The 26969-nt window shown below is 36.9% G+C and overlaps 4 protein-coding genes across 4 annotated transcripts; 1 reads left to right on the top strand and 3 right to left on the bottom strand.

Moving 5' to 3' along the window:
• Positions 1 to 2663: 2663 nt before the first annotated feature.
• LOC142622063 (uncharacterized) lies at positions 2664 to 4243 on the bottom strand. Its single transcript, XM_075795477.1, has 3 exons — positions 3924 to 4243; positions 3523 to 3803; positions 2664 to 3436 (listed from the first exon to the last, which is right to left on the bottom strand). Exons 1-3 carry the CDS (start codon positions 4241 to 4243, stop codon positions 2664 to 2666), a joined length of 1374 nt encoding a protein of 457 aa, XP_075651592.1.
• Positions 4244 to 4935: 692 nt separating this feature from the next.
• Positions 4936 to 5415, bottom strand: LOC142622055 (uncharacterized). Its single transcript, XM_075795465.1, has one exon. The coding sequence runs from the start codon at positions 5413 to 5415 to the stop codon at positions 4936 to 4938; it is 480 nt and encodes a 159-aa protein (XP_075651580.1).
• Positions 5416 to 12520: 7105 nt separating this feature from the next.
• LOC142643797 (cysteine proteinase mucunain-like) lies at positions 12521 to 17787 on the top strand. The gene is made up of 5 exons (XM_075818517.1): positions 12521 to 13302; positions 15570 to 15805; positions 15900 to 16040; positions 16463 to 16915; positions 17402 to 17787. Exons 1-5 carry the CDS (start codon positions 12828 to 12830, stop codon positions 17495 to 17497), a joined length of 1401 nt encoding a protein of 466 aa, XP_075674632.1. The 5' UTR covers positions 12521 to 12827; the 3' UTR covers positions 17498 to 17787.
• Positions 17788 to 22990: 5203 nt separating this feature from the next.
• On the bottom strand, positions 22991 to 25078 carry LOC142606031 (uncharacterized). The gene is made up of 7 exons (XM_075777447.1): positions 24871 to 25078; positions 24610 to 24663; positions 24399 to 24530; positions 24200 to 24308; positions 24064 to 24105; positions 23783 to 23839; positions 22991 to 23710 (listed from the first exon to the last, which is right to left on the bottom strand). Exons 1-7 carry the CDS (start codon positions 25011 to 25013, stop codon positions 23123 to 23125), a joined length of 1125 nt encoding a protein of 374 aa, XP_075633562.1. The 5' UTR covers positions 25014 to 25078; the 3' UTR covers positions 22991 to 23122.
• Positions 25079 to 26969: the final 1891 nt, after the last annotated feature.

Raw genomic sequence — 26969 nt, 5'->3', positions numbered from 1 at the left:
AAGCAATAGTGGAGATGGGGCTTTTCAACATTGCTCAGGTAACCATGTCCGTGCTTTTTTTTATTTTATTTTAACTCCTTTACTTCCAGGCGATGCTGATGATGAAGGGGCTGATGGGTCGTTGCTTGAACCATGAGACGGCCCTAAACCATATCAGGGCAAAGGATAACTCGACGGAGAACGAATTAAACAGATTGAAAGCCTGGAAGATAGGTATGGAGAAGAAATTTGCCTAGTTAAAGCCAGTCAAGGGAGAGCTTGAAAAGCAGACGGAGCAACTGAGGAAGGTCCTAGAAGACAAGGAAAAAGAAATCTCGAATGCCAAGGAGAAGCTTTATCAGGCTAAAGAGGAGGCGATACGAGAGTATCATGCCTCCGACACCCTTTTGGCAGAACTTGGGAGCTCATTTGCTGAGGGTTTTGATGACACCCTCCATTAGGTTAAGGCTCCTTATCTAGATCTGGATGTTACCCACGTCACTATTGACGTCCAGGAGTAGACTTTAGCCCAGTTCGTCCATTTTGAGAGCACAGATGATTTGTTTGCCGAAGACAATCCTCGTGGAGACGAAGATTCAGCTCCTATTGAAAGCCAAATTAAGCCCGTCAAAGGTGGCGCCTGTCAATCTGATGATGTTGTGATAGAAGAGGAGATTGAAAACACTCCTCCCCAACCGTAGTTTTTTTTTTTTTTTTGCAAGACTGTAAGGATTTGAAGAACAATTTTCAATTTAATCATTGCTTTCTATACGTAGACATCTCCCTTCATGGGCCTTGAGTAGTATTTAATTGCTTACTCTTTGGTCCGTCTACTTTTATCTGTTCATTTTAGTCTGCATCATTTTTGTTGATCCATCCATTTTATAGACTTGTAATTTTGATTTTAATTTGACATGCAATTAAAAACCCGTCCATTTATGGACTTGTTTTTAATTCGATATATCGATAAACCCGTCCACTTTGCGAATATCATCTTCTTAATGACTCTGTCTAGTGCGGTCCTGTAATTTTATCATCCTTTTTGATGAATTCGTCCATTATGTGGACTATTAGGTTAACTTGTCTTAATTCAAGTTGTTATTGAGCTCGTCCATCTTATGGACTCATACTTGCCATCCTATTGGATGAACCCATCGTCTATGTGGATTCAGCATGTCGTTGATTCCGTCCACTTTTGTGGATTTAAAGCCGTTTACTTTACTTCAACATTCCATCCACTTTATGGACTGGTAGTTTTAGTTCAGCTTGTCAAAGCCGTCCACTTTGTGGACTAGTTTTTGTTCAATATGTTGTTGAAGCTGTCCACTTTGTGGACTCCTAATTACAACTCTGTTGGATGAACTCGTCCATTATTTGGATTCAATCGTGTCGTTGACCCCGTCCACTTTTATGGACTTACAGTTGTGTTTCACCGTTTCGTCCACTCTATGGACTTAGTTTTAATTCAACTTGTTGAAGCTGTCCACTATATGGACTCAATCGTCATCCTTTTGGATGACCCTATCCTTTTAGGTTTTAATGAATCTGTAGACATGCAGATATCACACGATATGTCTAAATATCTCCTCTTATTGTGGTAAACATGCGTTTAAAATTGTTTCTTAAAAACCTGCCCATCGGGCTTAAAAAGAACTATAAATGAAAACTTCAAAAATGAAAACAAATAAAAACTTTAACTAAAAAGCAATAAACTGGGATTGAGGAGTATGATATTATCATTGCTTCTGTAGCCGCCTACTGGTAGTACATCTTCAGGTGTTTTGTATTCCATGGGTGATGCAACTTTCGCCCTTCTAGTGTCTCAAGGTGTTTGTTCGGCCCTTCCCAGTTTGGTCCTAGTTTTCCCTAGGAGGCATCTTTTGTGGCACCCATTACCTTCCTTAAGACAAAATCTCCAACCTGGAAGTCCCTTTGCTTGACTTTGAAGTTATAGTGCCTTGCCATGAGGTTCTGGTACCGCACTAACCTTTGCTTAGCTATTGCCTTGACTTCATCCACCAGATCAAGTAGCAGGCGTATAGCTTCATCATTATTGCTCTCGTCGTGGTTCCCTACCCGGTAGCTTATAAGCCATACTTCTGCTGGGATGACTGCCTCACTACCGTATGCCAACTGAAACGGTGTTTCGCTTATGGGTGTCCTTGCCATCGTCCCATATGCCCATAAAATACTTGGCAGTTCATCCGGCCATATGCCCTTTGCCCCCTCAATCCGAGTCTTGATGATTTTGAGTAAGGATCAGTTCGTGACTTCGACCTGTCCACTGGCTTATGGATGGGCAGGCGATGAGTAGTGGTTCTTGATCCCTAGTTGTGAACAGAAGTCTCTGAATGCGTCGTTGTCAAACTGCTTTTCGTTGTCTGAGACAAGCACTCTAGATATGTCATACCTGCGAATTATGTTTCTCCATACGAAATTTCGTATATTCTTTTCCGTGATTGTGGCTAGGGCTTCCGCTTCCACCCATTTGGTGAAGTAATCAATGTTGACCACAAGGAACTTTAACTGCCTAACCGCTATTTAGAAGGGACCCATGATATCTAACCCCCATTGAGTGAACAGCCACGGGGCTGTGATAGGGTGAGTTCTTCTGTTGGTTGCCTTATAAGGTTACCAAATCTCTAGCACTTGTTGCAGGCTTTGACGTATGCATGGGCATCCTTCTACATAGTTGGCCAGTAATATTCCACTCGGATTAGCTTGTGTACCAAAGACCATGATCCAGAGTGATTCCGGAAGATTCCTTCGTGGACCTCTCTCATAACATAATCTGCTTCTTTGGGGACGAGGCACCTCAGGTAAGGTCGGGAGAAACCTCTCTTATATAAGACGTTTTTAATCAAAATGAAACAAGCTGCTTGAACCTTCAACCTCCTTGCGGCCTCCTTGTCGTCTGGCAGTTCGCCGTCCCTCAGGTAGGCGGCTATTGGCATTATCCAACAGTTTTCATAACCTATATCCTGTACATTGGTATTGTCTATTAGTGATGAGAGTTGAACAAAGGACAATACCTGATTGGGGACGAGCATGTGTTCTACTGAAGCAGCTTTAGCAAGTTGGTTGGCACACTTGTTCTCCTCCCTTGGGATTTGAACCAATTTCATTTGGAGGCTACTAATTCGACCCTTCACCTCCTCGAGGTATCTCTTCATCCGTTCACTCTTGCACTCATAATTGTCGTTGACCTGACTGGTTATGACTTGGGAATCGCAGTATTCGACTACATTTTTAGCTCCCGCCGCTTTCGCGAGGTCCAGACCTGCTATCAAGGCTTCGTATTCTGCTTCGTTATTGGTCATAGGAAAGTTCAGTCGGATCATGCACTCGATCTTATCTCCCTTTAGGGTGTAGAGTACCACGCCAGCTCCGCCTACTTGCTTATTGGAAGATTCATCTATGTGGATACTCCACTGGGGAACTTCTTCTGGCCCCTGGCCTTCAATAAGAGTGAATTCGATGATGAAATCAGCTACTACCTATCCCTTATAGTAGTGTGTGGTCAATACTGTATGTCAAACTCACTTGGCTTGACCGCCCATAAGGCCATTCGTCCTGCAGCCTCGGGGCTACTCATAGCTCTTCGTAAGGGCTTATCTGTCATGGCTTGGAAATATAGCTTGAGTTTTCGTGTTGCGGTTACTAATGTGAAGGCTAGTTTTTCCATCTGAGGGTACCTCTGTTCTGCTTGTCGAAGCGCTCGGCTTGTAAAGTATACCCTATCCTTTTCTCTAATCAAGGCCGCACTAATAGCGGCTAGGGAAACGGCCAAGTATAGAAACAGCTCCTCCCTTGGCTTGGACTGCCTGAGTAATGACGGAGAAGAGAGATATGCCTTCAAATTTTTAAATGCCTACTGGCATTCGTCCGTCCATTCAAACGATCTCCTCAATGTGCGGAAGAAGGGAATGCACTTATCCGTTGACCTTGATACGAATCTGTTCAATGCTACTATCTTGCCGTTCAGGCTTTGTACTTCTTTAACCGTCTTTGGCGGAGCTATTTCCATTATCGCCTGTATCTTCTCCGGACTGACCTCGATACCCCTTTGGGATACCATGAATCCTAGGAACTTCCCTACAGTTACCCCGAACACACACTTGTTTGGATTTAATTTCATGTTGTAAGATCGAAGGGTGTCAAAGGTCACTTGGAGGTTGCTCAAGTGGTCGTCCTCCTGTATGCTTTTCACCAGCATGTCATCTACGTAAGCTTGCACATTCCTCCCAATCTGGTGCGCGAACATCTTGTTCATCAATCTCTAGTATGTGGCTCCTGCGTTCTTGAGTCCGAACGACATAACTTTGTAGTAGAATAGTCCCTGGCTTGTTACAAAGGAGGTCTTCTCCCGATCGGCTTCATTCAACTTGATCTGGTTGTAGCTAGATAACGCATCCATGAAACTTAGCAGTTGGTTTCTTGCAGTCAAGTCTACCAAGGTGTCAATCCGTGGAAGCGAATAACTATCCTTAGGGCAAACCCTATTTAGGTCCGTGAAATCTACGCACATCCTTCACTTTCCATTGGCCTTCTTCACCATAACCACATTTGTCAACATGTCAGGGTAGTATACTTCTCGTATAAAGTCTGCTTCCTGTAGCTTCCGCACCTCCTCAATTATGCCATTGTTTCACTCCTAGGCGAACACCCGCTCTTTTTGGCGAACGGGGGAGAATGAGGGCAAAACGTTCAACCTGTGGACTATGATTGACGAATTGATTCCTGGCATATCCTCATGACTCCAGGCAAATACATCCTGGTTTTCCCTTAGAAATATTGCGAGTGCTTGACGTATTGACTGGTTATTCTCATCATCCGTTCAAGCCTAGAATCATCGAGGGGTACTTCTTCCAATTCTTCCATCAGTTCAGCTACTGTCCGCTGTTCTTCTATGCATATGGTTTGCAAATGATCATCTATCTCCAACATGGCAATGTATCATTTGCGTGCCGCCACTTGATCTGCTTTAACTTCTCCAACTCCATACTTGGTAGGAAACCTGATCATCATGTAGTAGGTTGAGGTTATAGCCTTCCATGAATTCAAAGTAGGACGACCCAAGATGGCGTTGTATGCAAAAGAACAATCAGCAACTAGGAAGGTGACATCCTTGGTGATCTGCTGAGGATAGTCTCCGACTGTCACTGGTAGGGTGACCGCTCCTAAGGGGTGCACCCTTGTTCTTCCAAATCCTAGGAGTGGGGCGTTGGTTGGAATCAACCATTCTTTCTCTATTCTCATCTGCTGAAATGCCGAATAGTATAGGATGTTAGCAGAACTCCTGTTGTCCACCAGAACCCGGTGGGTGTTATAGTCTCCTATGCGTATGCTGGCCACAAGTGCATCGTCGTGTAGGTGGTGGAGACAACGGGCATCTTCCTCCGTGAATCCAATTACAGGGTTGTCAATACGTGCCATTTTTTGAGTGTATCCTGTCACATTCTAAACCATCCGTAGGTATGTCTTTCATGCCTTCTTGGAAGAGCTGGAAGCCGCATTGCCCCCCACAATCATCTTTATGTCTCCCAATGATGGCCTAGGGCGCTTGTTTTCTCTCCGTGTGGACGGTCCTTGAGACTGTTCTATCCCTTCCTTACCAACGAATCTTTGCATCTTCCCCTGCCTGATAAGAGCTTCTATCAACTGCTTCAAGTCATAGCATTCGGACGTGTCGTGGCCGTGATCGCGGTGGAAACAACAGTACTTATCCCTAGACCTCTTGCTGGGATCTCCCTTCAGCTTGTCGGGAAACGTCAAGGCCCCTTCGTCCTTAATCTGTATTAGGACTTAATCAATCGGGGTATTGAGTGGGGGTGAAGTTCATGAATCTTCCTATAGGGGGTTTGGACCGCCTGTCCTCCCTTCTATCTCTCGTTCTGGCCATCTTTCGCCCCCTATCCTGTCGGACTTCCTCCTATCTTTCTCACTTCTTAGGCTTCTCTTCGCGAGCCAATAGTGTGTCTTCCGCATTCATGTACTTAGTAACCCTATAGAGTACATCTGACATAGTTTTCGGGTCATTCTTATACAAGGAAATAGGAACTTACCCTTCCGTAGCCTGTTCGTGAATGCTGCCACCAGTATCTTATCGTTAGCTTCATCGATCGAGAGTGCATCCTTGTTAAAGCGGGTAATATAAGACCTCAGCGTCTCATCCTTTCGTTGCTTAATTCATTAAGCATGCAGTAGACTTCTTGTACCTGTGCCCCCTAATGAAGTGCGAGGCAAATAGGACGCTCAACTCCTTGAAGGTGCTAATGGAATTGGGCGTCAACCTGTTTAACCAAATTCTTGCGGGGCCTTTCAATGTGGTAGGGAAAGCCCTACACATTATTTCGTCTGCCACTCCCTGCAAGTGCATCAGAGTCTTGAAGGACTCTAGGTGATCTAGGGGGTCCTTACATCCGTTGTAGCTTTCTACCTGAGGCATTCTAAATTTCGGTGGTAGGGGTAATGACGAAACGGATGAGGTGAATGGGGAATCTGTTCAATGGACTAAGTCATCGAGATCACTGGACACCCATCCTCTGAGTGCGTTCATCGTGAAGTCCATCCGTTCCTTCATCATCTGCATCTCCGTGACTATCTGAGGGGGAGCTGCATCTGTGCCAATTGGTTGGCTAGTATCTTGTCACTCTTACCTACTTGGGGCGTGGCTGCCTTCCAGCCCCTCTTGATTCCTTCTCTCTACATTGGTTCCTTCATGGTCTTCCTCTTGAGTGTTCTGCGTCGCGTTCTTCTGGCGCAGCTATTCCTCTATGTCATGATTCTACTTGGTGAGGCATTCTATCGTTACTGCGAGGGTTTGAACCTATTTCTCCAAGGCCGTTGTGTGCAGTTCGTCTCCCTGATCGTTGGTGGTTATTGCCATCGAACGAGTAAGTACCATGCAACCTTTTGTCCAGGAAGTGGTATGTATGGCTTATTTCAATGATCGACCGTTTTCCAACAAACAGCGCCAACTGATGAAGCCAAAAAATCACCAATAAGCCACACGGTCTTTACGTGTTGGAGTCAATACCTGCACAACACAAAAAGAGAGGACCAAACAAAGAGCACCGATGTGGTGTCGGCCAAATACCCTCCAAATGTCAAGTTAGAACTTTACACAACTCTAGAGTACTAGAGCTGGGGTGAATTATGCGTACCTTGGTTTGTGAGGGTTTCGGGGTTATTTAGTGGTGTAGAGCCGAACTCCATTTCTTGCGCAGAAAGGCATTTCCTTATAGGGAAGATCATCATTAATGAGTGCATACTATGGAATTCCTTTCACTATAGGATTCTATTCATATGGGGACTTTATAAGCTAGGGTTAATTGTGAGACGCAAGTTATTTCCATTTAGGAGTTCTTGGAGATTACTTCTAAACTAAGGGGATGCCACATGGTCTTTAGGTCTGTCCACCTTGTATCCGTGTACCTTGGATCCGTCCACTATCATCTTATTAGTCTGGCTCTGTCACGGTTATTTAAATGGATCCGTCATCCACGATTTTACCCTCTTCAGATACATTTAATGGAATTATAAAAGACTATAGTGGATACTCTTTCCATATTTTTCTAATAAAAATATTGTAATTAAAAGATACTTGGTTGAATTGTAAAGAAAGAACGAAAAATGATTATATGTACAATTTATTTTCTTACAATAAGTGAAAGGTACATACAGATTAAGGAAAGACTTAAACTCGACCCGAGATATTCAAGCAATACTCGAACTCAACCCAAGAAATTCAAGTTTGGGGAAAAACCCAACCTAATTTGCATTGCCCATAACAAATTGAGTAATACCCAACAATTTTATGCCTAGTCGGGTTGGGTACCCATTAGCTATTGGGTTTTGGCATCCCTAATTGTAGTGGTAGTAGAGCAAAATTTGGGAAATTTATCCAAGATTTCTATTCAGAGTTCATCCGGTGCTACCAACTTGTACACTAGTTCATGGCACAAGAATTTTTCTTCTATTTGAGTTTGTTTTACTAATGGAAAACAAAATAGATTACTAAGGCTGCATTTGTTTCGACGGTAAATAACTTTCGAAAAATGTTTTCAGCATTTGCGGGTGTTTGGCAACACCTGAAATTTTAGTCAAACGAAAAATCAAAACCATTGACCGTAAAATAAACCCTCCCCACCTGTAAAATATTTTCCATGTCTATTTTACCTTCAAATAGAGTTTTTCGTTGGAAAACAGAGAAGGAGAGAGAGAGGCAACGACCCACACCAGAAGAGAGAGAGAGAGAGAGCTAGAGGGAGATCGCCGAATCGGTCAGATCACGCCGGTGAAGCCAAGATCACGCCATCCTCAACCCAAAGGCCCGCCGTCGAGCTCGCGCAAGGCGAGATCGAGGCGCCATCAAGCTCGCGCCGGGCGAGATCGACGCGCGTGATCACGCCGGCGAGATCGGTGACCCACCGATCTCACTCTTCCTCTTCCCTGTCTCACCTCCCTCTCTCAGTTTGACCGAATGATTTGGCCATGGTGTTTTATTTGATTTTTGTTTGTTTAGAAGTTGATGGATTGTAATGTTGTATTATAAAATTTGTTTGGAATGTGAGAAAATGGTTGAGAAAATGTGAGAAATCAGTAAAAAATTAGCATTTTCAGAATGTTACCAAACACATGAAAATATTTTCCAAAGTATTTTTTAAAATGCCACTAAACACCTAAAAATATTTTCCTTTCCCGAAAATATTTTCACCTGAAATTATTTTACACTCAAAAAATATTTTATACCCAACCAAATGCAGCCTAAATTGGCTTTAATGTATTAAGTTCTGTTCACACGGTGTCCTGTGTGATGCACCTGATAATCTTTTCGTTAGACTCGACAACAGAACAAACGACAATGAATAAGTATTAAACGGAGTTATAACTTTGGGGAGGGTGTTTTGATAATTCTGGAGGGGTGAAAATGAAAACAAAAAAAGAGAGAGTTGCAAAGTGACCTAGAATGGTGTGGTACGCAACTCTGAATATGTCTGAGTCACACTGACAGCGAAAGGGGACAATATAATTGATGCAACCACGAAAGTCTCTTCCCCTAACTTTCTGTAGGTCCCACATAAAAAAAGAAAAAATTGAACAGTCACGGTCATCCACTTATTCCAATAGAAAACTTATACTACGTGGCAAATCAAAATTCGCAGAAATTCGAACCAATAGAGATCCCCAAGACTTTCCTACTCACTGTAACCACGCTCCTAAGTCCTAAAAAAACACACGCACACACGTGAGTAAAATCAAAGTTTTAACTTTTAACCGTGGTAAAAAAAAAAAAGAGTCCCACTGTTTGGTCAGGTTCTTAACGCAACGCGTGACTTAACTCAGCTCCAAAACCAAGGCACCATCTCTCCTATTTCCGTGGGTTGGTCTCTCTTCTATTTTATATTGTTTGCCTAACTCACCAATCAAATCTCATCCACATGGTTCCTATCGTCTTAATTGTCAGCTACTGATTCATTCTATGCAGTGGATATTTCTTAAAAGTTTCAAACTGTATGTAATCTGATTTTTTTGCCAAGCTCAACAACTTTTAAAAAATGATAAATTGATGTTTTATGGTTTATTATTGAATTTTAGGTCAATTATATACTTATTAGTTATTTTATGTATAATACATTTTCTGTGAATCTAATATCGTGCATTACGCAATTCAAAATTCCAAACGAAATATATAATTTTGGAGCATATATTAACCATTTTTTTTGAAATATTTTATTGAAAATTAAAAAATTATAAAAAATTAAGTAATTTTTCTAGAAAAAGTTTTTAAAAATGATTCACTAATATGTGTTTTAAGGATATACGTTAGTGAAATTCTTTTTAAAATACTATAATTAAATAAATAAATAACTATCATGCATTTATGTAATCCAAATGATAATTTTTTTAATAAACTCAATAAGGTCCTTTTTTATTGTTTTTAATAGCAAATCAAAAAACTAAAATTATTTTTTGGTGTAGGCCAAATTCAAAAGTATAAACTTCATCAATTGTGTTTAAAAAAATAGTAAATCGAGATTTCAAATTATATTTAATCTAATTTTTTGTCAAGCTCAATCACTTTTTAATTAAGTTGAAAATTTAGCAAGTTTATTGAATACTTGTTATATGAATACTAAATTTCATGTTAATCTAATATGATTCAGGATCCAATCCTTTTTTTGAAAAGAATCATGAACCAATCCAAATGAGAGAATATGAAAACTATAATTTAAAAGTTTATTTAAATAAATCATTATTAATACCTAGTGCTCTTACTATTTGGAATGTCGTGAGAAAACATAAATGGTTTTTTTTCTATACATTTTATGGAATTTAAATAAATATAATAATAATAATTGTTATTTATCACCATGTAAAAATATTAACAAGTTTCTTTTGTGTAGAGTGATTATAATAAATTTTATAGCTTAAATTAGAAAATAGAGAAGATATTTTATTTGTATTAAGAAAAGTAAGAAGATAATTTTCTTTTGAGATTAAATTTGGGAAGGATGTGGTGTAAAATTTATGTTTTACCTCTTAAATCCAAATATGTCACATAATCTTATCACATATTTAAGAACAAGCATAATCACATCTAATCAATTCTAATATCTATATTGTAAGTGCACAATTGCACCTGGACCCAAGAATGCATGGCTAATGAAATTTTAAACAATGAAAATTTGTAGAGTGGGCTTAAAACCTGCGTTAGAAGTGAGTGAAGATTAAATGACAAACTAAAGATTGCGTATTAGGAAACGAAAGAGTAATATAAATAGGTCTCTCGGACGTAAGCGAAATGTTCTTATATTATCTCTCTCTCTTGTCTTTTTTCTTTTTAGGTTACAAACAGTTCCGTCCCTCTTTCTCGTTCTAGGTCCTCCCTTAAATACTCTTCTTCTTAATACTTTATACACGCGTGTTGCCCTCAACTCCTCCCTTAGTATAGATATTTCTTTTCTTAGTGCCTTTGAACAGTAGAAGTTTCCTTCCATCGTTCAAGTGTCACCTCCCCATTAATGCGGCTGGTAGGTGCGGTCTTTAATGTGGAGGTAGCAGCCTTTGTCTTTGTCATTTCTTCAACACTGGTGCTTCGGGGCATTCAAGGGTTCACCCCTTTTATCCAGTGGTCTTGACCGTGTCATTCGCTATCCTGTACCATGAGGTCCCGGGTTCTCGGTGTCCGAGGATAAGTTCACCTCGGCTGAGTCCTCGGACCCTCGGCGCATGGGCCGACCCATAGTATTAACAACTTCCAAACCCAGGGTCAGGTCGGCCTTCCTTAACACGGCCCAAAAGGCCCACGTTCCCATCAGGATCTTTTTACCCCCCACATATATATAAATCCAACCAAATTGAGACTTTATTAAAATGTTATTAAGCGTGGTAGGATGTATTAAATTTCGAGTAAAATGCTAATGTGATAATCTCTTATTACATCCCGTTCTTATCAAATTCAGACTCTTTTCTTTTTGCTTACCTTAAGTAAAAAGTAAAAGAGAAGAGTTAAATCCATTATTTGAAAAAATCAATACTTATCCAGACTCTAGAGACTTATAGTTTAATTGGCACCTTCTCACACACAAAATAATTGGAGATTCAGGGAAAAGAAGATTTTTTTAAGCTTGTTGCCACATATTTAGCATAAATTGATAAGAAAAAAAAAAACATTTTGATAAATACTATGCAAATAAGCAATCAAAAACTACAAAATACCCTGAAATCAAGCAAATTCTTTTGTATGTTCCAATTAATTTAATTGATAAAATCTCTAAGGGTGTGTTTGTTTGGAGGTAAATTAAGGTGAATGGAAAATTTTTGAGAGAAAATAAGAAGGAAATTTTTTTTTTGTAGGTGTTTTTTTAAAGGAAGGGGAGGGAAAAAAAAATTGGTGGGACTCATGTATTTTCTCCCTTGGCCCATCAAAATTTTTTCTCTCTAAAATTGAGACAAAACTGTGTGAAAGAAATTTAACAAGTAAATAATTAAAATACCCATGTACACTTGCACACGTGCTTGCCTCCATGCTTTTTTTTTTTTTTTCCTGAAAAGGCTTTGTCTAGTTGCTCTTCTTCTTTCTTTCTTTATTTTTCCTTTTGGCTTTTTTTTTTGTGATTTTTTTTCTAGATATGATTTTTATTTCCTAATAAATTTGGATGATTTTTTTTTTCACTTTTTTTGGTTTTAGTAGGACATCATTTTTTAACAGAGTACGTAAGAAAATTTATACAAATATATTTTTTTTCCATTCTTCCACTTTTTTACTCCCAACCAAACCAAAAAAAAAAAAAAAACTTTTTTATTCTCTCACTTCTCTGTTTTCCCCCTTCTCACCTCTATCAACCAAACCTACTCTTATAGTCAACAAAGAAGCCAAGTTGGAATTGTGCCTCTACGAAAAACCAAAAGTTGTTGAGTCTATTTATTTATTATTAATATTCTTTGAAAAAAAAATTCAATAATAATTTTTTTAATACATCCAAAAATGGTTTTGACATGGTACTCATCCGGCCCTCAGACGAAAGATATTTATAATTTATCCTACATAAAAGATTATTAACTTACCTATATATGTTCTTCCGAGCTTTTCTTAATTTATATTCATTTCTTTAGTTTCTCAACAAAAAAAAAAAATTCATTTCTTTACATTTTTTTATTTTATTTTAAAAACATACATTTATTTCTCTTAAAATATCTCCTAATTTAAAATTAGTATTAAAATTTCCAGTCCTTTTCCTTTATAAGCCCACTGTGACCTCCCAACTTTTTCACACACCAACCATTTCCTCTCAAACCCATCTCTCTGAAAAATAGTTCACAGTCACACAGAAAAAACGAAGATGGGTTCCTATAGATCATCTTTGATCTTCTTCTTCTTCACGATTTTAGCGGTATCGACAGCCTTGGACATGTCGATCATCGGGTACGACCAAACCCACGTCGACAAATCGAGTTCGAGGACTGACGAGGAAGTGATGGGTCTGTACGAGGCGTGGCTTGTGAAGCACGGCAAGGTCTACAACGCCCTAGGAGAGAAGGAGAAGAGGTTCGAGATCTTTAAGGATAATCTCATGTTCATCGACCGGCACAACGCCGAGAACCGGTCTTACAAGCTCGGGCTGAACCGGTTCGCTGACCTGACCAACGAGGAGTACAGAACTACGTACCTAGGTACGAAGAAGAAGAGTGGTGTTCAGAAGCTTTCGAGGCCAAGGAGCGATCGATATGAGCCACGTGTCGGTGATAAGTTGCCCGAGTCCGTTGATTGGAGGAAGGAAGGTGCTGTCGTTGACGTCAAAGACCAAGGGAGTTGTGGTAATTAAAGTTTCACCCTTTGCATAGTTTTTACCTCTTTTTTTAAATATTTAATTATTTCTCAAAAAAAATAATTTAGAGGGTTGTAGAATAATTGGTCGACGGAGTTTTCAAGAGATGTTTCATTATGGATAAGTAGAATAATTTAGCTAAAGAGAAAATAATAGAGGGTTTCTTTATAATATAACCTATTTAATAAGATTATAAAAAAGTTATTTGACTATTAATAATTTTGTTTTATATCAATAGAATTTGGTGGGTGGAAGGGTAATTTGACTATTGTTTGAATGTGTCTTTACTTGCAAATGAAGTTATAGGCTTGAGATAAGAGAATAATAGAGATAGCTGAACCTTATTAATTTTTCACCGTTTCACGAAGGTAATAGTAAATAATTAATCTAATTGTTTGATGACTAGGTCCAAATGAATGGAATTTATTGTTTTGGTCAATTAAAGAGCTTTGCTTTATGTGATGATTTCCAGGATGGTATTAACTATTTGTATATCCCTATGGCTATGATCGTAAATCGCACAGTAATTAATAATATAATATAAGATAATTCTAAAAAAAAATTTGGTGTAAAAATTAAAATATGCAAAAAAAAAAATATGGACCTTAGAAATTACGGATTACGACACGTGTGGAGGCAAGTTTGTCAGCATCACTGTTCCAGGATATGCGGGTCTTATGTAAGCTAGTTTCCAATTTTAACACGGATGTCTGACTGAGATCATAAGCCGGAATTGAGACCCAATTCAAAGGTCTTGTTGGCAAGACAGTTTTGTTTCTTTATTTAATTTTCTTAAATGTAATACCTGGCATAGTTAGTCTGTATCTGGACAGGTTTTTTATTTTATTTATTTATTTTTATTGATGGGGACAGGTTTTTGTTTTTATGTTTAATTTTTTTATTGGTTTTTTGTATTTCAATTTTTTAAGATTATTTATTTATTTACAGTTTTTTAAAGTTTCTTTTTTCTTTAGATACAATTATACTTTTAACCAATTTTTAGCAAATAAGCAATAATCAATCAGTTGAAAGCTGCATCTAAACGTTCATGAGACCATGATTAAGATCAGCTGTCAATTGTTATTAGTTCTTAAAATCCTATTAATCCATTTGAAAGCAGTGTATTGAACTTTGTTACACCTGTAATTTACTGTTTTAATTTTGCTATTCATTGAAATTATTGACGACCTTACAAATTGCAATCCACAGATCAAAATGGATAAATAGAATTTTAGAAATTCTATTGTGGAGTTCCAGATTATCCTCTAATAATTTGGCCAAGCATCTTTGACAAAACATGCTGTGGCTCTCACACCCCTTTTTTTCAGTCCAAATTCATGAATTTTTAATTCATGATTTGCCTAATTGCAATTAAATATTTTTGGGTCTGGAATCTGGATAGAGGTTACATTCTTCCTCAGTTCACAAAGTGGGCCCACTGGACCTAGCAGTTTTCACACCTATGGGCCCGGCTGTTTAAAAATTTAATTTCTTAGATATTAAAATCTATGGGCCGGTTCTGAGACCACATTTTTCTCGCCAAAGAATTGTCTCATTTAACTCGTGTGAAGTAGACTATGTTGTCTGTTTGGCAGTCTTTGTCATTTATACAATTTAAATTTTGGCTTAGAATATTTGTGTTTGGATGTCAACTAATAGAGCTAACAAAGACTTGGTCATGTTGCAATTCTCTTTCAGTTAGTGTCTTGCCTTTAAAATTGAGTAACGATGGAGACCATAATATTGGACCTTTTCTAACTTTGATTTATAGAAAATTATTAAGGGGAAAACAGACCAGGCGAAACTTAGGCATTACTCCTTATGTGCTGTGCTTTAGGTTTCCAATTAAATTCAACTATGTGCCTATATTGCATTGGTTAATACAATCACATGGTTTAATTTAATTGGGAAAGTGAAGGTACAAAACGGAAGGAGCGGTACATAAGCCAAAAAGAAAAAAAAGAAGGTTTTAATCTTAATTATATGGTTTCACATACCGATATGAATGTCATAAATTTGTATAAAGTTTTCCAACATCCACAGGATAGGTTGGAACAATGTAACAGTTGTTTCAAACTTTAGCAACTATAATTAATGGAAGACATGTGCTTCTGTTCCCATTTATTTCAGTTGGACAAAACTCCTTGGTTTCAAATCTAGCTTAAAGCATTTTTTGTCAATAAATCTTACATCATTTGTTTTGCTTTGTACAATTTGGTATGTGATGGTGTTTTAACTGTATACTTTGAAATAAAGGGAGTTGCTGGGCATTCTCGACAATTTCGGCTGTGGAAGGGATAAACAAGATTGTGACTGGCGATCTGATCTCACTATCAGAGCAGGAACTGGTGGACTGTGATACAACATACAATGAAGGATGTAATGGGGGTCTCATGGACTATGCCTTTCAGTTCATCATCAACAATGGTGGCATTGACTCTGAAGAGGATTATCCTTATAAAGCTAATGATGGCAGATGTGACACATACCGGGTCAGTGGCAATTCTCTAGGGAAAAACAAATTAAGAAGCTGAGTTACCACCAAAAAAAAAGTTCTTATTTTGTCTTGTCTTTTGTTTTGTGCAGAAAAATGCCAAGGTTGTTACAATTGATGATTTTGAGGATGTTCCTGTTAATAACGAGAAAGCACTGCAAAAGGCAGTAGCTAGCCAGCCAGTAAGCATTGCCATAGAAGGAGGTGGCAGGGAATTCCAGTTATATGACTCGGTATGATTAAAATCTCAATCTGATTACAAGTTGGTGATTTAGCTCTTTAGATGCTATTGTTCTTAGTTTGGTGATTTGAGCCCTTCCATCGCTATTAAATTACTGTAAGTGTCTTTGTCATGATCTAGTTGCATTTAGCTCATGACCTTTGCCCAAGAATTACATTATACACAAGCCACTAAAAGCAGCAAGACACTTAGTTTCTACCTAAGAAAAATATTTTGTGGAAACCAATCTAAGGACCCAGACACTTAGCATCCCATCAGGTGAATTTGTTTGTGAAGGCAGTTGCATTGCACTAGCTTGGATGCTCTGTACACTGTTCTTTTCAATTCTACTATTGAAGCTGGGACTTGATTGATAGCTTCTAATTTGTACACAAAAAATTGACCTCAAATCCTTAATTATCCCAATCTTTTCAGGGTGTATTCACAGGAAGCTGTGGGACAGCACTGGACCATGGAGTTGCTGCTGTTGGGTATGGCACAGACAATGGTGTTGATTACTGGATTGTGAGAAACTCATGGGGTGCAAGCTGGGGAGAGGCAGGTTATATTAGGATGGAGCGCAATTTGGTTGGCACAGCAACTGGCAAATGTGGAATAGCAATGGAGCCCTCCTACCCTATCAAGAAAGGTCAAAATCCTCCCAACCCAGGCCCATCTCCACCGTCTCCAATAGTGCCCCCAACTGTCTGTGACAATTATTACTCCTGTCCTGAGAGCAATACCTGCTGCTGTCTTTATGAGTATGGAAGATCATGCTTTGCATGGGGATGCTGTCCACTTGAGTCTGCCACCTGCTGCGATGACTATTATTCTTGCTGCCCACAGGAGTATCCTGTCTGCAATCTTGATGAAGGCACCTGCTTGACGGTAAGAGCAACTTAACTTTATTACATTTTACTTCTAGGGAAAATTTTAATTATAGTTTCTTAGGTGTTGTATCTTAGGTTTCCCAATTGAAGTTAACCATGTGGTTGTATTGATCAAATGCAGCAAAACCAATGCCAATGAATGTGTTGGTCTAATTGAACCTCCCTAGTACCTAGGGAATGTGGGGGGGGGGGGGGGGTTGGAGTATATTTAGTATTTTTATATTTTTCTAAACTAAGCAAAAAAAGCTAAAAAACAAATGCAGCAATACCAATGCAATCTTTTCTGAGAAGAATTAAATTCAACATTATTGTTGCAACTATATGGTTAAATTTAATTAAGAAACATAAGATTAACACCTACGGAACCGTCAAAATTTTACGTCTCTAATCTATGAAACTCATTTTGTTGATGACTTCCCCATTACCCTCTGAGAATATTAACATCCCCTTACGTCTTGCTTACATGTATTGCCACTTGCAACAGAGCAAGAACAACCCATTCGGAGTGAAGGCATTGAGGCGAACTCTTGCTAAACCTCATTGGGCAATTGGAAGTGACAGCAAGAGCAGCAGTGCTTAAGCAAATCTTCAATCTGGTGGATGACATGTTAAAAAGGAGTATGAAAGAATCATAACAGCGATTGATGTTCTCCTTTGTATTATTCGACTTACTACCCACATTTCCATCGTTAAGATACTGATTGATATGCTCTGTTGAAGATTATTTAGATACTGATTATGTATATAGTACTCTATTTGTTTCTGCTGCATTTGAAAAACCAACAGACATTTTATCTGTTTCCAAAAGCCACCTGTAAATTCAGTCATTCTGCAGTGTCTTTAATGAATTGCTTTATCATTCCAATGCTACTTGTAGTCTCTTTGATACTATTATCATCAATCTTTTCTTTCCAGCTACAGCTAGTCACCTAGATTATAATGCTTGAAGATCAGAAGTCAAATTGTGGCTAATGAGATAGTATCACAACTTCAATTCAAATCCAGAGCTAAATTCTTTATCCAATTTGGCTTATTTGGATGTTGGATTTGTTTTGGTTGTGGTGGCTGTTTTTAAGATAGAAAAAAAGAAACGAGAATTTGTTATTCTTGTGTCAGTATGCTCATAATGCCCCAGTGTATGTTATAAAGACTTTGGAGTGAAAGCCTCTGTGGCTCTGTCCATGTCACTTGAGCCACTTCTGGTGTGTTTTAGGTCATCACTTAAGCTTTGTAGTTTTATCTTTTATGTCTTTTGTGTTTTCAGAAGCAACCGTGAAGTTCAAAATAAAACTGTATCCTGGAACTTAAACCTGAAATTTCTGTAAAAGGTGAACCGGTAGAGGCCAGGTACTGAACCATAGATTTTGGTTTCTAACTCATGAGTTAACTGCTCATGCAATACCTTATATGAAAGCTTGCTAGACGATGATCAATGCCGGCCTAAAAGGTCTCAAGTTTGTGCATTAATCGCACACGGGCAGTCGGTGTCTTAGGTTCCTTAAAGGAGAACTATGAAAAAGATACATCGCCCATGTCGTCTAGACCTCTCACATATTGGTTTTTTTGGAGGATAAAAAGAGGACTAGATAAGTCTCCACGATAAGCCACTCTTAACTTTTCTTCAAGCAAAAAAAATTCTGAATAAAGGTACAAGGTCGAAAGTACATGCTGCTTTCGACAAAGTTGAGATATCTTTGTATGATTCCTCAAGTTTTAATTTTTCCTCTGAATAATTCCTCTCATGGTTAAAGCGGGGGAACACATGCTTTAGGTTATTTTTCAATTCTTTGTTGGCATTATGATTTTGATTATCATTTTTTCATGAGTCTTTTGGCTAAATATTGCAGAAAATTGAGTTTGTTTATGATATGAGTACTATTTAAAGTTATTTGGCAAACGGAGGAAAGAAACAAATTTCGGCAACAGGGTTGCTGAAATTCTAACAAAAATAGGATGAGAGAGGAGAGAGAAATGATGTGATGGCGGAGTGAGAAAAGAATTGAATTTCGGTAATAAGGTTACCGAAATTCTTTCTGCCCGAATTTGCTACCCAGATTGATGAAGTGCCCGAGGAAGAGGTGCTCATAAGGAAAAAACCAATTGTGGCAACCAAGTTGCCAAAATTCAAGGGGAGTGAGGAGAGAGAGAAAAAGATTGAAATGGGATGAAAAAAAAAAAAAAAACCAATTCCACTCATAATCAATCAGTTCAGCAATTACAAAAAAAAAATGGTAGAATTGGTTGTCATTAGAGTTATTGCATGGAAAAACCTACTTGTTCCATCAATTGGTGTGAGCCAAATCATAAATGGGACCCTGAAAGTTACCATAATAAAATTCTGGTCTACCGACTACCATCTTCATCTTTTTTTCTTTCTTTAACAAATTGCTTTTAAATAGGATTTGAATCCATCTTTTTCTTTTTCTTTAATAAATTGCTACTAATATGATTTAAATCCATGACATACATGTGCTCTATAAAATTAGGTATTTTCTGTGTGATGCAAGGACCGGTTTAGCCTTTAGAGAGTCCACATTAGCATCAATGCATTAGAAACCAATTGTGGCAACAAGTTGCCACAATTGGTTGCCACAATTATTATTATTTTTTTCCATCCCATTTCAATCCTTTTTCATCTCCCCTCACTCTCCTTGAATTTCAACAACTTGGTTGCCACAATTGATTTTTTCCTTTCGAGCACCTCTCCTTTGGGCACTTCATCAATCTGGGCAACAAATTGGGGCAGTAAAAATTTCGGTCACCTCATTACCAAAATTCAAATTTCTTCTCTCCTCAATTCCCCAAATAACTTTAAATAGTACCCACATCACAAATAAACTTAATTTTTTGCAATATTTAACCAAAAGACTCTTTTTCACTAGGGGTGACTAATTCCTCATGCTAATCCCCTCATCCTTATCCCATTTTTTAAAGGAAAAAAAAAAGGTGTGAAACAGGTGGGACCATGGGAGGGGGGAAAAAAAAAACAGAAAGAGGTTCAAGCGTGAGAAAGAGTTTTAGTTATGTTTGGTCTTATTAAGTGGGTTCCACGATTTTCAACTTATTTACAAAATGGCCACTCAACAATGTTACTTGAAAACTAAAAACTAACATGGATAAATTCTCAAAATACATGTTCTAAACACCCGAATTTGAGAAATGTAACTTAAAACACCTTTTTTTTTTTAACCGCAATATTTGAAAATTGTTGTTTAAAGTCTGCTACCAAGTAGGCCCATAGTTATCAATGCTCAAAACATGTTTTGCTAATAAGTATCCTTTTGGATACGAATTAAATTTGTTGCGTCTAGCGTTTTCACGTTTTTGTTTTTTTCTTCTCTACCGCTGCACGCGTCAAGGACAGATGCTACTGTTCATGATACTGTAGTATGAACAGTAGCCACATATGTTGACTTTTTAGCTCCTTTTCACTTTTTTTTTTTTTTTTTTCCAAGATTTTTCAGTTTTTAACCGACAAATGACACTGTATATTATTGTTCAATACTGTTCATATACTATTTATGAGACCCACAAACACTTTATTCAAAAAAAAAATATTAAAAGTGGAACCCATGATACTATTTACACATTAAAAAATTATTTTGCTACAGTGTTTTCAATTTTTAGTTTTCAGCAATAAGTTTTATTCAAACGAAACCTAAATGTGCTGACTTGTTTCCTTGTCATCTCACACGTGAAATTAAGCTTATACCATTGGTTGTACCTCAATGGCTAATAAACAATTAAGAAGGGAAACAAAAAACTGCATTGACAATTTGGCATATAATCTTGAATCAAATTAGATTTAGTTTTTTAAGTCCTTTTTTTGATGAATAAAAGTTTTTTAAGTCCTAATTGTTTCATTTTATGGATGAAGTATGTACGAGTTGTAAAATATAAAAGGCATGGTTTATATTCTTCTTTATTTATTATTATTATTATTTTTGGTAGAAAAAGACATGGTTTCACTCACCCATTTTTGTCTACTATCCCCACTGACGCACTGCCTCATTCAATTGATTCATAGTTGATCAATAATTGGATTCAACCTCACCACCATGGCCACTACTGTCAGATGATAAGTTTGGCTGGCACAATTGAAAGAAGTTGTGGTGCTTCTCCAAGTTGTAAAGTCGCACAGTTTAATAGACCCATTAGGCCCATTGAGAACGTAGCAGCGTTTCATCGTAGCCATAAGTTTATAGCCGAAAAAAGGATCTGGTACCAAAAGATTTCCAAGTAAATGGGACCCAATTGTAGTATATACCATAACCACATTAAAAATATCAGAGTTTCATCAAAATTGATCAGAATCGTTAAGTTATTATTGGGTTAGGCTGTTGAAATGTTCAACATAGATAGAAACACATATCAACCACAATAAATAACCTACAGGCTAAACAGGGCAAGAAAGTGGTCCACTTCAAGTGGATTCCTTTTTAGTGCATTCTTCCTGCAATCATAACTCTGCCTAGGGTTGTTTACTGTAATAGGAAATTAGAAACTAAAATAAAACATAATAAGTAAACTTAATGAAGTTATAATCAGGTTTAGCTTCAATCCAATTTTTGACTTTGGTCTAGGTGCTTTATGATATAGCTATTAAAAAAAGATGGGTTCAACTGTTCAAGGTCTTCTCTAATCCAAACTGTATTAGTAGTTATAGTCCCAATTGTACTAGCAGTCCTATGCATGTATTGTAACTCTGTGTTACTCTTGAATTAAGCTAAGATTAGTCTTGCCAAAATACTGTGCACAATGCAATAGTATTATACTATTTACTCTTTGGCCAAAATCTAAAGAACAACCTTGAAGTATGGGTGAATTGTCATTTTTGTTTCTAAAGTGTATTTTTTGTCATTTGAATCCTTAAACATTTATTTCAAGTTAGTCCTTTCGTCTATAAAATTTTTGTAAACCATGTGGTATCACATACGTGAAAAGTGGAAATTTCATGGACGGAATGGTTAATTTGACAAAAATGTTGAAGTTTAAGAACCAAAATAACCCCGAAAACAAAGAGAAATTAATTCATCCAAACTTCATGGGTAGTTTGTATTTAAACTCTTTTATCTGTACAAATTTTCTTTCAATAGTGATGAAATGATGCAATTACACATTTTTTTGCAGATACGTATCCTTCTAACAAAATGGAGCCACATTTTTGTCTGATAACAAAAATCATAGACCTTGATGTCACCAAAAAAAAATAAAAAGTTGGGGATGGGGACCATCCTCTCTGTCGGGGGATAAATACTAAATGTAGCGCACAACAACTTGATCAAGACTCAATTATATGTGTCTTCTTCTACTCTCTCTCGTCTGTTTCCGGGACCAACCCATATGCCGTGGATACTAGCCAAAGGGACACAGACCATGGAAGCGCAGAAACCCCACAATGCCAACCCTCTCAGTCCATCAATGAGAGGCATAGCATTGTCATCACGATTGGAACAGTCAATGACACACAAAATGCCGGGGTTTAACTAGAATCCATGCAATTATAAGCATAGATTGTGTTCGGATGGGAAGCATAATATTGTTTTCATTATATCAATCATTGAAAACTATTGTTAGTGTTTATCAATAATATAGAAAACTATTGTTAGTTTTTTTGCAAATAGAACATGTCGGAGTTTCACGTGTGATGGAATCCCACCACAAAAAATGATGTTATCCTTGATTTGTATGTATTATAAGTGTAGGGACACAATACTTTTTCACATAACATATTATTAGAAATATGTGTTTAATGATTAAATTTATCATATTCTAATCTATTAAAATCTCATACATTGGACCCACCTATTAAAAGAAAGTTTGAGCCCATGCTTGAGGGGAAGTGTTAAAAGTACGTAGTTAAATTATTAAATTTATCATATTTCAATAACATAAATTTTTGGAACAATTAACATACATGTTGTGATTGGTGTATGATAAAAATTGTGTCAATAACGGACAATGATTTTAGTTATGCTACTCCAATCATAATATGTCAGGTTAGCATGGCTCCTTGTTTGTAATATGGTCGTAACAGAGAGATAAGCCACTGCATTGCATGATGCTACGTTAATTACATAGATAACTTATGCTTTAAGAACTAGAAGGTACAATGGTGCACAATATCAACCAGCCAACCAAATTAAGACAAGTATTGCCAAAACCACCTCTTGGTCATGGCAATAAAACAACTTGGTTATGCTAATTAATTGAGATTTAATGCACTTTCTCCATCTCTTAGAGATCTAGATCCCAACTCCCCCACCAACCCATTTCCTAACTGTAAATTATGGTTTATGGAAATTGATTTTTCTTCTTGCTTTATATCAGTAATCTGAATTCCACCATTGTCAAACTGAACTCTCTGGTTTGCGCTATTGATGTTGTTGTTGTTGTTGATGAGCAGAGTTGCACTGTCTGGAGCTTCAATGGCATTATAAGATGGCAACACAGAAGGTAGTTTTGCTAGCAGTGCTCCAAGGCTACAAGACATGGTGGGCAAAAGAGGTGGAATTGACCAAATGGGTGGTCCTGCAATGCCATTTTGTGGGGTGTTCCAGCCCAAGTTGACAGACTTTATTGGAGAATCTTCGGGTTTTTCTTCGAAAAGTCTCTTCATTCCGGTTAATTGACGCTTGTCATAGAATGAGAATGATGTTTCTTGGCTTGGTTTGAGGACGTATGGATGTTGAATTGGAAGGTATGGCCTTTGAATGGCAAACACTCCTGGAATGCTTTGGAGATAGCTTAACTTCCTCTGTATGCTTATCACCAGATTGAGATCTTCACCAATCTGAAAAAAGCCTATTAGCCATTTGGTATAGATTTTGACAAAGAAAAGAAGAGAAATTGACAGATTAGATACCTTTTCAAATGAGCCCAGTTGAACTATGCCTTCTCTAACGGAAATGATAGCAATTGTCTGTCAAAATATGATAATTTAAGTGTGAGTTTCAGTGTTACAAACTATCATGATACATGACATTTTGTTTGATACCATAATAAATTATTGATTATTTTAAAAGCTTAAACGGTTGAAAAATTGTGAATCTAATAATTTAACCATTATTCTAAAACAACGGGCTCAAAGATGATAGTTTTAGTGGGAATTTTATCTTCTATTTTTGAGTATCTAATGGCACCAACCTGAATGCCTGAATTGAACTGAAATTCCCATGCTCTTGGTTGCTATAGGAAAAATACCAAAGAAAGTCAGGTTTAAAGTGGTGGACTTTACATGTGAACTGAACGTTGTGCACAAAAATTGTAGTGATTGCCTTACAGGTTCAATGGATAAATTCCATGAGGAGATAAAGCTGGGATCGCCATCACTAGCAGCGTCGCTAAACACCCATTTGTGACTATTATCTGCTGCAACTTTCCCCACTAATCTGCAAACAAACCATACGGCTTAGTCATCAATTTTCTTCAGCACCATTCTATCATTAGACTTTTCTTGGTAAATATATACAAGCTCTCACCCTTCTCCAAAATTGTACACCTCATGAGACATTTTGAAGAAGACATCAGCTCCAAACCTCCCCTTTATGTAACCACTCCCAGTTCGTTCACATTCACAGAAATCACAAAACCCATCTTCCCAAACTAGAATCCTAAAAGAAAAAACAAAAAAACACTTAGCAAGTAGAACTGAGACATGGGTTTTTTCACAATTCCTCGTAACTTAATTACCAGTTCCTCTTGTTTCCTTTGGAGCGATCAAGAGCACTCCCTCCATATTCCCACCTGCAAGAAAGCAATGTGATCAAGAAACGGTTAAAAAGTTGTTTGAGTGACCGAGAGAAAAACAAAAAAGTTAGTTTAGCCTAACGACCTACGTCCACGATAAAAAGCCCTTACATTAATAATATATGAGCTTGTAACAAGAACTTTGATAAACTAAATTATGCATTTGGGCTTTGATAATTTGTTTCATTATCAAATTTTCCTTACTTAGGTGGAGGGTAATTCCGAGGAAGTATCCTCCAGAAAACAGCGTAAACCCACTTTGAAGAATTGGAAGAATCTGAACATGAACACAGGCTTCTTAGTGTGTGCTGCAAGAGACAGTTAAGCATGGGAAGTCCACTTTCCATTGTCACAGACACAAAGAGAGAAGGGGGAACATAAGCTAACAACAACTATATCTATGTGTGATTGTGTGTAGTACTGTAGTCCTTGTTTCCATCACAATTAAGAGGAAAAGGGAAAAAATATTTTGGGCACTTGCACTTATGGAGAGTTGAAAACACGCTCCAACCAGCTACTTTTAAGAGTGCCTTTGCAACGGAAGCTAAGGGCACTTGTAGCAGTGGAGCTAAATAGTTATATAGCTATTTTAGCTCCACCAAAATACCAAAAAGAAGCATGCAGCAGTGGAGTTAAATCTATTTTTTTTAGCTCATTGCTACAGTGCACATCTATAGATAGATGTGCACTGTTCATGAGAGCTAAAAAAAAAAAAAATTTATTTTGCGTTCACATTACTTTTTTATTGTGGTGTTTTTATTGTAGTGAGATATATTATTTTATTGTGGTTGATTTATTATTTTATTGTGATGTTTATATTATTTTATTGTGTTGAAAGCTAAAATAGATCCACTGTTGTAGCATATGTGTAGGTAAAATAGATAAAGTAACTTTTGATGGAGCTAAATTACTAAATTTTTAGCTCACTGCTGTGGATGCTCTAATGTAATTAGAGCATTTGTCCCTTAGTATTTTTAGGCTATTCTATTTTATTATTTTAAAAAATTACTTTATTAATTATATCATACCATTCTTCAATATATTCAATATTTTAATTTTAATTTTTCTATTCTACTCATTAAAATAATATATTTACACATTAAAATAATATAATGTTGTTACAGTACTATCATATATTTTTAAAAAGTAGCATATGAGCATATCCCATGTTTACCAATCCGACTATGGGCTGCTTTTGAACTGAATTGTAAATTAGAGCTTACATTTTGCATATCCAAGTGCCAATGCGAATGCTCTTAGGAGAGACAATCTGCACTCAAGTGTCACATGGAAGTAAGGGTAATTTTACTGCTTGAGTCAACTAACCCAGTTAAAATTTGTGTCAAAATCCCTCAACTCTATCCCAACCAAATTATTAAGTCGATTGACAAAGTCACAAAACACAACCCACCTTACACGCTATATAAAGTTATAAACAGTTAAACATAAAGACAATCCATTTCAAATTATTAAATAAATATCTTGTACTGTGTTGACACAAATACACCCTATTTCAACTTATATATATATAATATAACCCACAATGATTAACATATTTTTATAATTTGTGAGCATATAAATTGTAATAATTATAAACAAATAAAATCTAAAAACAAAATTATAATTCATAGTAACATCAATTTAAGTACTTTTTATCAATAAGCATCAATTAAAGTGCTAATAATATACGATCTAAAATTTTTAGGGAAAATTATATTTTAAACCCTATAGTTTAGGGTGTAACAAATTAAATCCACAAAGTCTCAAAAATAACAAATTAAAACTTCAGCTAATAAAAAAACTCCAAACCCAATGTAGATGTTTAATCTGTTACTTTTTGAAACTTTAGGATTTAATTTGTTACTTTCAAAACTATAGGGTTTAGTTTGTTATATCACCTAAACTATAGATTTTAAAATCTAATTTACTTAAAGTTTTATTTCAACCCAATTAATGAATTTTTCTCAAAATACACAATCTAAGTACGATAAAATAAAATGAGAAATTTTTTTCTTTGTTTTGGGTAAAAGGATTAGGTACCTTAGAGTTTCAATGAAGAATTTATCAACATAACTTTTAAAATTCTTTTAATAACTCAATTTATATTTAAAATTAAACTTTATGTTGAATAAAAATAACATTTATTTATATGGATTAAATATGTACCTATCAACCCATCATGAAATGAATAATGAACCGGGTCATTTCAACGTTAAGTCAACATGAAATTAGTCAATTTCTTAATCACGTCAAAGTGGGTCAATTCATTATAATGGAAACTCATTTAAACTAAACACTAACTT

Source organism: Castanea sativa, chromosome 1, assembly GCF_040712315.1.
Source record: "Castanea sativa cultivar Marrone di Chiusa Pesio chromosome 1, ASM4071231v1".
NCBI classification, from domain to species: domain Eukaryota; kingdom Viridiplantae; phylum Streptophyta; class Magnoliopsida; order Fagales; family Fagaceae; genus Castanea; species Castanea sativa.
This window is presented reverse-complemented; position numbering and strand designations above follow the sequence as displayed.